This window comes from Bactrocera dorsalis, chromosome 5 (genome assembly GCF_023373825.1).
Source record: "Bactrocera dorsalis isolate Fly_Bdor chromosome 5, ASM2337382v1, whole genome shotgun sequence".
Taxonomy (NCBI): Eukaryota; Metazoa; Arthropoda; class Insecta; order Diptera; family Tephritidae; genus Bactrocera; species Bactrocera dorsalis.
Window position 1 is genome coordinate 30,214,584 of NC_064307.1, and position 13,991 is coordinate 30,228,574.

Sequence of the window (13,991 nt, forward strand, 5' to 3'; positions counted from 1 at the left end):
AAGAGCATCCGTTTTTTTTACTCCGGGGAAACCATTAACCGCAGTACCTTGTTTTCGCCGTTGAAAAGTTTTAGAACTCTGGTTCCATGTATAGTAACTTGGAACTCTGTCATATGTCAGTATTTTCGCGAAATCATCTTGAGCACATAACTTGAAGAATGCTGTCAGTGTTGTATCCCGCGGGTTATTAACAACTTCTTGTATATTGTTCTCAGTGAAATATACTCTTTGTCCATTTTCTAAATGAACTGCAAGGTGGACAATTGTGGGAGACCGGTCGTGCATTTCGAATGATAAAATCCGCTATACAGCTTCAGAACTGCAGATGTAACGTCCAGACTGATATATTTCCACTTCATTTGGTGATTGTATGCTGAAAGTGGCTTGATCACTGCCTTTATTAATGTACTTAGTAACATATTGAATTGACTTTATTGAATTGCACAACTCCACGTTGATGTGGGCATCAAAAATTTTCAAAAGGAGCGGATTATAGGGAACGATCCATCGGTTATCAATATCATTGTTTTTGACGGTAGCAATTTGCCCACCCTGCTCTGGCGATCGTCGACGATATTTGGGATATCCGTCATCGCTAGTACTTGTTTGTGTTTGGAACGACTTCGGAAATTTTTTGCTGCATTTAGAATCTCGCATACATGGAGAATTCGGGTTTAAAGTCCCGCAAGGGCCGTGTACCATATGTTTCTTAACGTTTTCGTACAGGATAGGATCTTCATCTTTATCCGGTAATTCAGCTGAAATAACCCTGTCAATTTGGTTTGGTCTAATTTTGTTCACTAACCACACCAGCAGGTGTACATGTGGCAAGCCACGCTTCTGCCATTCTATTGTGTACATATGACAGCGCGGCGGACCGAATATATGAGACTTGTTAATGAGGTGCAGGAGTTTATGTACTTTTAAATGGAAGACTCTGTTAACTATATCGTATCTGTCTTGTGGATTTAAATTGGTGTTAATATTCTCTTTGATTTCCGCCCAATTTGGGTTACATGTTGCAGTTATAAATAAATCAGGTTTGCCATAATTTCTGACGTAAGCCATGGCGTCTTGCGATTTTTCGTGTAAATATCTAGGTCCACCTGTGAATGATGAGGGTAGTATAACCAACTGCCCAATGCCGTTGTGGTGTTCATTCGCCTGTAAAGCATCCTGAAGATGAACGTAATTTTCGGCTCTCAATTTAGTTTGATTATTACGGATGTAGGCCAATCTCTCAGATTCAATTTTCGCATATTGATCTACCAAGTATTGGTTTGTTAGCATTCCATATCTAAGCAAAGTGTTGAAATCGTTACGTCTTGTCATTATACGGTAGCAATAGTAGCTCATACATGACACTGTTTTACGCAAAGGTGTACCACCGATTGGGTCAACTTGAGAAATATTAATGGCATAACCATTTTCTCCACGACATAGCATCAAAGGATATTGTAAGCTGTCATAAGATCTGTGTAACTCTGAAATTTTTTTCAAATTATCATCACGACTATGCAATACAATATCTCTTTTGTCAAATTGCTGTCCGGCTATCACCACTGCTACTTCGCTCGTGGAAGGCGCATTGTATCGTCCTCTGTGTTCTCCAACAGGAACTTTATTTGCATGGATTACGACATTAAAGTCAGGAGTATCTGCTGGAACACTCTCAATCGCAGTTTTGAAAGACTGTATGTAGCAATTATGAGAATGTAACATATCTTGGAGAGATCTAATCAAATCTCTATCAATTGGCTGTGCAACACTTGAACACCGCGTAGATGCTTGTGTATCTGGATCTGCAATAAAATATATTTGCAGAAATTTGTGATCATCGGGTCGAAGTGGTAGCAAGCTCCCAGCTAAGTGGTACACTTGCCCTTGAATTTTAAATGTAGGCATGAACCCCCGCTCAACTACTTGCGTACTCTTAAAAGAGGTCATTTGAAATGCATTATTATAACGGCGTATATTGCGCATGAATTGTTTAGATTTCTGATGATCACCCGTAAGAAGAGAGTGAAGTGGTTCAGGTGGAGGGAGAATTTCTTCTAATTTGACCTTTCCTTGTAAGCAACACATGCCTTTCGATTCGTCCTTGAATTTCAATGCTAAGCAATGTTCACACACTACTGACATAGTACCTATTGATACTATACGATCGTCCTTGTAAGAAATCAAAGGATCGTAGTTCAGGGCAGAATTTTCTTTACTTACCCATGAATTAGTAACTCGTGCTGATGATTCTCTGGCTCTCTGTACTCTATGTCTATCCCTATCTCGGGTACGGCGAGCCTCACGCTCTACTGAAGATTCTCTCTCTCTCTCAGCTCTATATCTATCCCGAAGCTGACTGAATCGGGCCTCACGCTCTACTGACGATTCTCTGGCTCTCTGAACCGCATGCCTATCTCGATCCCGGCTGTGGCGAACCTCACGCTCTACTGAAGATTCTCTCTCTATCTCAGCTCTATATCTATCCCGAGCCTGACTAAGGCGAGCCTCACGTTCCGTTGACGATTCTTCATCTCTTGCTGAACGTAGTTTTCTGGCGTTCATTGTACTTCGACCTATGTCCGAACGACGACGTCTTCCAGACATGACTTTATAATTTCAGTATAAAATTTGCTCAGTTCTGTATGTATGATTAACTATGCACAAATTGCCATATTATTAATATGTGCCGCAGTAAAAAATATGTAAATACTTACCGTTTAGAAACATAAGAAAATTACTGATGTAATATCTTCAAAATTATTGATATTAAATCAACAATGTATTTAAGATATTTAATTGGATAAGGATAAACGCTGTATTGATTGAAATTTAACGCGCTCCAAATCAATAAAAACTATTCAAAAACTGTATTTTAATTATTGAACGTGAAGAGAACGGTTTATTTCGATGAAGAAATTTAATGTACATACATATGTATAATCAGGGGTGTTGTGAAATCCAAGACAAAATTGCTTAACTGTCAGAATTGAAAACCAATTCTGATTTTAAATGGTGTCACATTGGATTTTCTGATTGGATTTTCGTCTTTTCGAACATACACAAAACCAATATTCGAATCAGCTGTTTACTAATGTGACAAATATTGTGAATGCAATTTGAATAAATAGGCTGTTCACGATAAAGTGGTTATCGGGTTATGTGGTTATGTGATTAAGTGAACAACAACAAAATGCGGTATTACAAAATAACCAAAGTTGACCAATCGAGGCCCTTGTTTACAGATTATGTGGTTATTTGCTTATTTCCAGTGTTAGAAAGTCGTTGGAATTTTACAAAATGACAGCACAAAAAATAAATAAAACTAAGCGAATGGCATTTCCATTTAGAATTTCTTATTGGAAAATCTGCTATTAACAGCTGGTTTTTGTTCACAATCAGCAAATTAAAATCGAAATAAAAAGCAACGAAAAGCATCAAAAATTATCAAAAGTAAATAAGAATCACAAAGTACAAAATAAATATACACTTTTTGTCATTTATTTATACTCTAATTTTAGTGTCTACAGAAACACGAAAGCGCCGGCGAGAAAAGGGGGTGAAAAATGGACGGAAGCCGAAATCAAATTTCATTGAACTAAAATTGTAAACAATGAACAGCTGTTTGTGTAAACATAAGCAAATAACCATACAACATAGGGTGCTCACGGAGCATAGAGGTTATTTTTAATCTAATAAGCACATAACCCGATAACCACCTTACCGTGAACAGCCTAAAAATTTGAAATGAGTTCAGCAACATTAGATGCGAGAGATTCGTACATATGTACTTACATAAATGTGCACGTACCGAGTTCTTTCACCATACGGTCTAATTCAACACGAATGAGGTGGGATGAGATTCCCACATAACTTCTAATGTTTCATTCGGTTGACAGCGAACAAACACACAAACAGTTTTTTTTGGAAAAAGTGCTGCTCTTGTTTAAACAATTTTGGTTAAATAAGAAATGAATCAACTATTTTTTTTGATGCAGAACGAAAGTAAATATTTCAAAGTTTAACTTCAAGTAAGTTTCATTTTAATCGGCGGATTCGTTTATGAGGTATGGCTGTGTAAACAAAAAATGTATGGTTTTTTACCACATTTTGTCCGAGTGCCACGCCCCCTTTATATATTTCTTCACATTATAATGACATAAACCTTCCTCTTCAAGCAATCTATCTATTAAAAAAAACCGGATCAAAATCAGTTGCTTAGTTTTCAAGATTTAAACATTTAAGGGGACATAAGGACAGAAAAAGTGACTTTGTTTTATAATATGTAGTGATTATTAAAAACTAATGTTAATGCAAAACTCCGGAAATTGCTAGTCATTGGTAAAATATAATTTCATTTAATGTTTTTTTTCAATATTCAGTACCAATGTACGTGTATGAGTGAAATAACGTATTTCTTTTTATTATAACTGTAAAAATTTTGATACAAAATTGTTTGCTTTTAATTACATTAGTTAGTTTATTAGTTGCTTTATAATATTTTGCAGTCAAGTTAATATCCATTTAGTCTCTTTTTTATTTTATCGCAGCATATTACAATAGTTCAGTAGGTGAACTGTTTGATATTTGTATCACCCAAAACTAAGCGAGATAAATATAGGATCATGTACAAGTATATGTCTGTATATAGTGTAGTAAAAGCAATCAACAATCACGCCCATACTTTTCAAGTATGCAGACGCCAAATATCCGGATATAAGTGCACTTTGCTTATACCGAATTGATTACCGAATTCATTTAAAATATGTGAGTTTTTTGTATTGGTCTTCGGGAAGAACATTTCTGTGATGACAGCATTCCCTTAGCCCATACGAGTATATCTAATATAAATAATTGCGCGATCTGTCAAAAAAGCCTATTGAAAAAAAATATTATAAATTTGGATAACTCGTTATAAAGTTCTACCAATACCTGAATGCGTCTGAATGTTGCAATTTGTGAGAGTATAAAATGTGTGGTTATATCCAAATTAACCCTAATCCTTCCTTATAACGGGTGATTTTTTTGAGGTTAGGATTTTCATGCATTAGTATTTGACAGATCACGTGGGATTTCAGACATGGTGTCAAAGAGAAAGATGCTCAGTATGCTTTGACATTTCATCATGAATAGACTTACTAACGAGCAACGCTTGCAAATCATTGAATTTTATTACCAAAATCAGTGTTCCGTAATCCGTTTTTTATCGACAAATTTTTGTTCAGCGATGAGGCACATTTCTGGATGAATGGCTACGTAAATAAGCAACATTGCCGCATTGGGGGTGAAGAGCAACCAGAAGCCGTTCAAGACCTGCCCATGCATCCCGAAAAATGCACTGTTTGGTGTGGTTTGTACGCTGGTGGAATTCATTGGACCGTATTTTTTCAAAGATGCTGTTGGACGCAACGTTACGGTGAATGGCGATCGCTAATCGTTCGATGCTAACAAAACTTTTTGTTGCCAAAAATGGAAAGAACTGAACTTGGTTGACATGTGGTTTCAACAAGATGGCGCTACATGCCACACAGCTCGCGATTCTATGGCCATTTTGAGGGAAAACTTCGGACAACAATTCATCTCAAGAAATGGACCCGTAAGTTGGCCACCAAGATCATGCGATTTAACGCCTGTAGACTATTTTTTGTGGGGCTACGTCAAGTCTAAAGTCTACAGAAATAAGCCAGCAACTATTCCAGCTTTGGAAGACAACATTTCCGAAGAAATTCGGGCTATTTCGGCCGAAATGCTCGAAAAAGTTGCCCAAAATTGGACTTTCCGAATGGACCACCTAAGACGCAGCCGCGGTCAACATTTAAATGAAATTATCTTCAAAAAGTAAATGTCATGAACCAATCTAACGTTTCAAATAAAGAACCGATGAGATTTTGCAAATTTTATGCGTTTTTTTTTTAAAAAAAGTTATCAAGCTCTTAAAAAATCACCCTATATGTTCTTTATTCAAATATTGCAAACAAATTATGTATGTGTTTATAATCTTAGGTAAATATTGACTTGAAAATATTTAACATTCATTGCTTTTTTTTGTTGTTGTTGGTACTGTATTCATATGTAAACTCATATGTACTCCATTGATTCTTAAATTCACACATGGGCGTTATTTATTGTAAAAATTGTTTTCATTAAAAATTAATTATGCAAATAGATCGAAATTTATAACTTAAATTGTCCCAAATTTCCTCTCTGATAGGGTATCAATGTTGGTATTACGGTGTTAGCAGCCACACTGGTGCTGCTGATGAAGTTCATCTCCTTGAAATATAATTACTTTACAGTGCAACGTAGCGCAAAAATCAAATTGTATGTAGATGATAAAGTAAACGATCGCAATGATGCAAACGATAATTGTCAAGTAATGAGGGATAGATACAATGTCGGCTTTTGACTATTTGTTGTCGGGTGCGCCAATGGCAGCAATTGAACTCTTGCCTGTAAAAGAGAAAAAGCAGACAATGACAGATTTTAGTATAATAAAAGCTATAATATTAATAGTTTCTACATGCGTTGAGAGACAGTTAGATAGAATACTATTGTGGTATTAGATTATTAAATCTTTTCTATATTTCCTAAATTTATAAGTGGTGGCATTTAAAATAAAAAAATAATAACTTCTTGTTGAAGTAACAATTTTTTTCTGGCTAAACTGAAGCTGTAACTTCCACAAGTAATCCTAAAAATTTGTATATGTTGATAAGACAAGAAAAATAATCATTATTCCTTCCACTTTTATATTTCAAATACTCTGCGTGACGAATTTATGTCGATTTATATGTAACAAGTAAGGTAGGAATAAGGTGTTACCGAACATTTTATACTATGGCAAGTATTTAGTTATTGGAAATTTTTATATGTCGTGAAAGAATTAAATTATTCGACGAAAGGATGAAACGATTGCAATCACTTGTGGTATCTTATTAAATATTATATATTACATATAGATATTATGTGATCCGATTTGGAGCAATTTTAGGCTGGGATAATTATTCGTTTATACTTGTGGAATCTGGAAGAACAATATGGAATTTAATTTGTGTTATATGGAAAGCAGGCGTGGTTTGTTCCCGATTTCGTCCATATTCGCAACGTAAGATAGAAAAGTCAGCATAATGTTGAGTATCGAGTTTGATTGAAATTGGTCGAGCAGGTCTTGAGATATATAAAAGGAGCCATGCCACACCCATTTTTCAATTTTGATACCAGCTCTTATGATGCTCTTTCCATATCTTTTGAGTGGAAATTTAATGTTTGGGTGTGGTTTTTATCAGTTTTACACTGTCAGAAAGCATAACAATAATATTTGTTCTGAGCAAATTTGGGCCATTTAGCTGAAGCTGTTGTGGAATATGTATATTAAAACACTTAAGAGCGGGATCACCCCTTTTTAAAAATCTATTTAACCACATGCTACTATCTAATCCTACCCGTTGTACTATACAACTTCGACCAATTTTTTTTTTATATTTATACTACCAAATAAATAATCAAATATACAATATACTATTTTGGTCGGCCATTTTTTGTTATTTTGCCGCTAGAGACATTATTCCATTAGTGTAAAACTTTCTTTACACTGAGGAAATTTCGAAATTTTCAGAGCGAAAGCAGGCGGTACAGCGTTGTGCTACACAAATTAATACAGCATCGTCTCCGTAAACTTCACAAATTTCATTGCTTGCTTGCGTTGCATTCTTCCCTTTTTTATACAAAAATTTCAAAATTTAGCGAATTTCATCATTCATTTCACTCATTTTTGAACAGATGTAAGTTTTTTCCAACTTCCCCGAACTTAATTTTTTTTATGGTTAAGTGAAGCTTAAAATCTCACCTTTGCAACACTATATGGTGTGACACAATGTGATTCCTAGCACTGAAGAAATACGACTGCAACGACGTCTATTGACAAAATCTGAAAAGACTTTTTTGACTACCCAGTAAAATAGCAATTTATTTTAAGTGGAATAAACAATACATAAATAAAGTGAACAAATCTATTGCTCCATGTGGTAACATGTTTCGAGGGTATAAATGAATTAACGTTCTGGATTATCGCTGAAAGCTTATACGATAGTATTCGAATAAAAAATACTGTTTTTGCCTTGTAAAGGCAATTTAGGACTGGTATGTTTTACTTTTCCATAGGTCTAGTTCCTAGAATCACTATTTAATAATTTAATGAATGCCGAAGACCTATGACGGTCAACTATTCAGTGTCCTCTCACTCAGACTATAAATATATTCGAATATCCCCAATATTCAATTACTTATTATAGAATGAATTCAAAGTCAATAGGCGGGAGCAGCAGTACATGACATATAACGTCTTACTGGTGACACAACTCACCCATTGTTTCCAAAGTGTTGCATACAGTTATACTGATAGGGAAATGATAGAGTGGTTATTACAAGCGCTACAGAAAGTAAGGCATCCATACAACACTGGACCCAAGTTCACAGTAATATGTTTTGCGGTCTTGAGATATATAAGAAAAAACGAAAAAAAAACTAGATTAAATAAGTATGACAGGCAATCAATCTGTATGCGCTTACTTTAATGCATTCACTAACGGAAAGTACACTGCTTCTGCCGTGTTCGCTCATCCGTTTGAACGCAGTGTCATTCTTGGATTTGTTCATTTGCGTAATCTATATGAACGGTGTATTATACTTGTATAAAATTATTTAACATTCTTGCTATTCAAATAAGTTTTCGGACACATTTATCAAATATTTATAGCAATCTTTTCAACTGACGTGCTAATAAAGTTTTGTAAAGCGGTTCTGTGCCATTACCGCAATGCAAAACTAAAGCTTCTAAAACCCTTTTTCGTGCATTTTCCCTTAGTCTAATGGAACTATTTAGAAGTGTGCGAAAAAGTTTGAAGAAATGAAGAAAGAAGTAAGTGGCAATAGAAACTGAAATTGGGAGTGCAAATAAAAGAATACTATTGAATAAAAGTCAGCGCTGAAAAGTTTGGGTGCTGCCAAATTGCAAGAGTTTCAATACCTCCTTGTAGTTAGTTTATGGCCGCTAATGATTTGTTGATGAGGCTGGTTGGTTAAACGAACGCTTTACCATCTTTAGTGTATAACTTAAATTTTTTAATAACAAAACCTTTCGATGGCTTACTGCAACAAACTTTATAAGCTTTCTACATTTTGGTTAAACAGAAAATTTTCAAAAAACCAAAATGACCGCGTGAACAGACCATAAGCATCGATTCAGTGGTTATTTTCTTTTTTGTTCTTATAACTATTACAGCTGCAGATGCTACTATTTATACTCACACTTGTTGTTATGTAATGTGGCTGAGGTGGCAAACTTTAAATTTCAGAAAATGCAAAGTTTAGCTATATAGAAGAGTGCAATATTACACAACCCACGCACAATATGAGTTCACCGTTTATTCGCAAATACAAAAAAATTAAATCAAATGGTGCCAAAACAAATTTTTCAAAGTTTTCTTATTTAACCTTGTTTGTAATTGTGCCCACCAGAAGTTAAAATAACAACAATGGCACAGCGTAATTTGAAAGCTTGTCACAATGTTCATGTGGAAATATTTTAAAGCTTTGTTTAGAAATGCGTGGAAAGGATTCCAATATTGCCTCCTGTGGTTAAGTGCAATATGTGATCGCCCTCAGTGAAACCTAGGGTTAGTCAAATTTATCTATTTGAATTCTAGTGCTTACAAAGAAGAAAGTTTTGGTTCAACATTATAACAACCCGAAATATAAATCTAATGCTGGATGTTAAACTCAACGTGTCTGCCGCATACTTTTTGTAGTTTTTAATAAAACAAAAATACAGAGAGTGGAAGTGGTTAAAATCATCTATTTTTGTCAAAATGATACGGCCAGTTCAATTGTCGAATTGACATATCCAGTACAAATTTGAGTAACATAGCTTGAATGATTTGAGAGATATACTAGTACATAGTATAGTACATGAAATAAACCTATTAAGAAGCGAAAATTTTGAAAATTTTCAAACGCTTCATGCAAGTAAATAGGATTTTTAAACAATTATTAGTCTAGTTGCCATAATTTCATTAAATTCTTGTCAGACTAAAGTATATCATGCTATTGGCTTCATATCTAAACGATAAATCAATCTTTGGTCATGGATTTCTTGTCTATGGAAGGTATTAATGTAACTTTACTTAAAATTCTGAATAATTACTCAAATTTTTAACTGAAATTTTCAGTTTTCTAAAGCATCGAATTTCGATAGCCCTAAAGGTATTATTTTATGAATAAAATATAACACCAACCTTGTCACAATGGAAATATTTATACTGTCAAACGGAATTACCAGGAGTAGTATTAATAACGTTCTGATTGAATTTCTGCTACAATGCGCACTCGCACGTGTATGTGTACGTACAAATTCCGGCAAATGTGTGCATTTTTCATGGCAAATATACTCACAATTGATGACCAAATTCTCCCAAATCCTTGCAGTAATGCTGAAAGTGGTCAATGTCGTACAATGACGGGAGCTGCCACATCATTTACAGTTCCTTCGAGCAATGATGTGTGTGTGATTTTCCTGAACTTCCACATGTGCCGGGAGACGCACGCACTTGGCGGAGAACGGTTGAAGGCCAGCATCATTACTCTATTCAGCCACTTTCACCATGTTGCTGTTAACAGCCACTTCGTGCTATGTGTAATTCACCCTTCGATCGTCGACGTAAAATTTCGCCTATGAGACCTTCGACTTTCACCTGTTGGCGAATGACTGAGCGGTAAGTGCAGCATCTTAAATAGAGAAGAAGATGAAGAGATGAGTGAAGGCAAATATTTTCAACTATAATCAAGTAAGAATGGATATGGTTCACTGTATTATCTACATGCAGATTAATATGTTCGTGTGAGTGTGCTGGAAGTACTTTAGGTAGTCTTAAATGCACTCTTATACCAAGTTATATACTTATCACCAAAGCACGCTATATCAGCTTCATTATTGATAACGGTTTAATGATGCAAAATTTAATGGTTGATTTAAATTGCGAAGCTGCAGAAAATTTTATTTTATTATCGAAGACATGGCGTATACGTAATATATGCATATAAAGTTTCATGTTGTAAACGGTTGTTATGTATTGCAATACAACACCCACCCAGGAAAATGTGATAGCCAATTAATTGCTGTTTTTGTTGCCAATTACTCACAGTTTATACATTACGCCAGGACTTGACGGCGAGCTTTCTTCAACGAGTGTTTTCGTTGTGCATACATTCATATACTTACTACTTACATATCACTTACCTATCTAAGTGTCGGTGTATTTTATGGGGATTGAACTATGTTTTAAAACCAATGTATGAATGACTGTTGGTTCTAGGAATGAGTTTCCACAAGCTTAATATTAATTTAGCTCATTTCTCAAGTAGAAATCAATACAGTGATCAACACTATGCATTAAACGATTGGAATATGAAATATTCAGTGTGCATGTTAAAAATATTTATCAGGTTGTGCGTTATTTCTCCAATTGATTGTTTTTAAGATAAAATAAGGGTTCAATATATAAACCCTCTAATTTTCCTTTTTCTTTGTCCATGTAATGTGGGCAGAATATAGAACGACTTTCTATTTCAAGTTTAGTATGACAGACACGGATACAGATGTCACATTAATTAATAATCACTAGTGTTTGAAGTGAATTCGGCGATTTTTAGGATGAGTTAAATTGTACAAAAGAGAGTTTTTATTAAATTATTTCTGGCGCCGAAACTTTCAGAAGCTTTGAAAAATTATGTTTGTCGCGAGTAAGTGTTTTTACTTAGTACAAATTATTCAAAAAGAATCGAAACCTCTTTGAACCACGTCCAGAACGGTCATCACCATCAACTGACGATCAACATATTAATAAAATAAAGAAACTGGTACTTGAGAATCTAGTATTAATCTTCATCAAAGATCTAACTGCCATCTTTGGAATATCGGGAGGATCAGTGAAAACCATTTTAAAAGACCAAAGAAAAGCACCTGTGAAAGGTATACTCGTATTAGCTGCAGTGCAGCCGAAGTTAACGTTTTTTCTTGTTTTCAGTTAAATAAGTTCGTACAAATTTTTTCCCAACACTCGTCAGTTTAGCGAATGACTTCATAACGACCTGAATACATCTAAATCCACTAATGGTCTTCATTTGTTTAACTGCTGTGTTATCCTGTGCCAACCCTGTACTAAATAAGTCTTAACTGAATTTACTTGTACCCTAGTTTGCTGCTTATCGTTGTTGGCTTCTAGTAAGTACGCATATTTTGTTACACTTTAACATTCATACATCGATTCACAGCAACGCTATAACTCAACTCGCTTACCTTTCAAAAATTTAACATCCACTTTGTTTACGCCAAATGCGATAAGAAGCCAAATATTTGAAGAAAAGCAAATTAAACTTCCTCCCACCTGCATATGTAACAGTATACGAGATATTGAAATTCGTGAAAGTGAAACTTCATGCACTGTTGCATTTAGGCATGTAAATAAATAAAAATAGTTTTGCTAAGATTACGGCTTATAACGAAACTGCGACTATGAATGCATCTTTGAAATTACAAGCGCACTTAGAGGAATTGTAGAGAACATGCGCTTCGGTGTTTTCAAATGAGAATCAAATGTAAGGAGATGTTAGGTGTTTTCATAATTAGGTCTAATCAAAGATTTTATGCTCTAAATATTTGAAAAAGTCAAATTTCCAGATGATGCAAAAGTTCGTTCCAAACAAGGCGGTAAAAGCAAAGTTCGGATGTAACCCAACATTTTAGACTCGCAACTTGCCAGGATCACACTACTCGGCATATTCTTCAGCAGAATTAAAATAAATTCAAAGTAGTATTTACACAACTTTCCGACTTTTTCCAAAAATAATGGATTTCGGTCTAGTGAGCTATGTAGGGGTAGGCGTATGAGTAATAACGAGGTTAGCGAACTTGCAATGTCTTATCTGGAGCTTACTGTCGGGACTTGGATACTTTTTCATTTGATCAATTGAACAATGTAAAAGAAAATCTATGTAATAATAATCCTCATAAATTTCTATATATGTAACACTATATCTATATATCATAAGTTGACGCCTTCGGTGTGAAAAATAGAGTGGTTGCTGTCATTGGGTTAACAGCTTGCGAAAATTTATATTATAATTATTATATTATAATATACATGTATACCTCAAAAGTTAAACCATATATTTTCACACATTTTTTAGTAATTTATTTTGTTGTTTTATTAAAACATTTCGGACATACCATCATGAGAGTCGTGGTGATAAATTATTTACGCCATTAATAAAATTGTGTTTTACCGTCAATAGCCTGATAGTAGTCCAGGCGTATATTTATGGCGTAAACACGGAAGCCGGATGTGACGCGTGGAACTGTGTGAGAACTGACGCCACACTAAAATTTCGGGGAAAAAAACCACAATAATTTGTCTTGTGAATTAAAATTGTGACAGATTGTGGTGAATGTCAAATGACCGAAAAAATGTGATTGTTGGACCATTGACGTTGTGACATCAGAGTATGTAAGCTACGGAGTAAGAGGTGAAAGTTGTGTAAATACTTATAAAATGTACCTGTTTTTGATTTATGTTGATTCTAGTAAATTTGATTTGCCTAAAACAGTTAAAACAAGGATGCTTATAAATATTTTAAAGCATTTGGTCTAACCTTTATAGCAAAGTCCAAATAAATTGTTTTAAATGTTTATGTAATTGCAATTAGTATATACGCTATATTTGAGTACTTTAGCAGACGTAGTTTTTATATTCAAGTTCAAGTTCAAGTCACAGCTTGCACGGATTCCAACTTTTCTCTTCATCCTGATCATTTATATATACATAACCCTATATTTATCTCGCTTAGTTTTAGGTTATACCTGAATGTGTTGTATATTTGGTCAGAGAAGTAGTGTTCTGATAGCATTTAATTTTGGTATTAAAACCTAGTATGTTTTAGAA

The 13,991-nt window shown here is 34.6% G+C and overlaps 1 protein-coding gene across 1 annotated transcript; it reads right to left on the reverse strand.

Moving 5' to 3' along the window:
* Positions 1–303: 303 nt before the first annotated feature.
* Positions 304–1,722, reverse strand: LOC125778709 (uncharacterized). Its single transcript, XM_049457804.1, has one exon. It carries the CDS (start codon positions 1,720–1,722, stop codon positions 304–306), a length of 1,419 nt encoding a protein of 472 aa, XP_049313761.1.
* Between the last annotated feature and the right edge of the window lie 12,269 nt (positions 1,723–13,991).

Coding starts and splice junctions, on each gene's coding strand:
- LOC125778709 (XM_049457804.1), bottom strand. CDS start 1,722: ATGTTACATTCTCATAATTGCTACATACAGTCTTTCAAAACTGCGATT.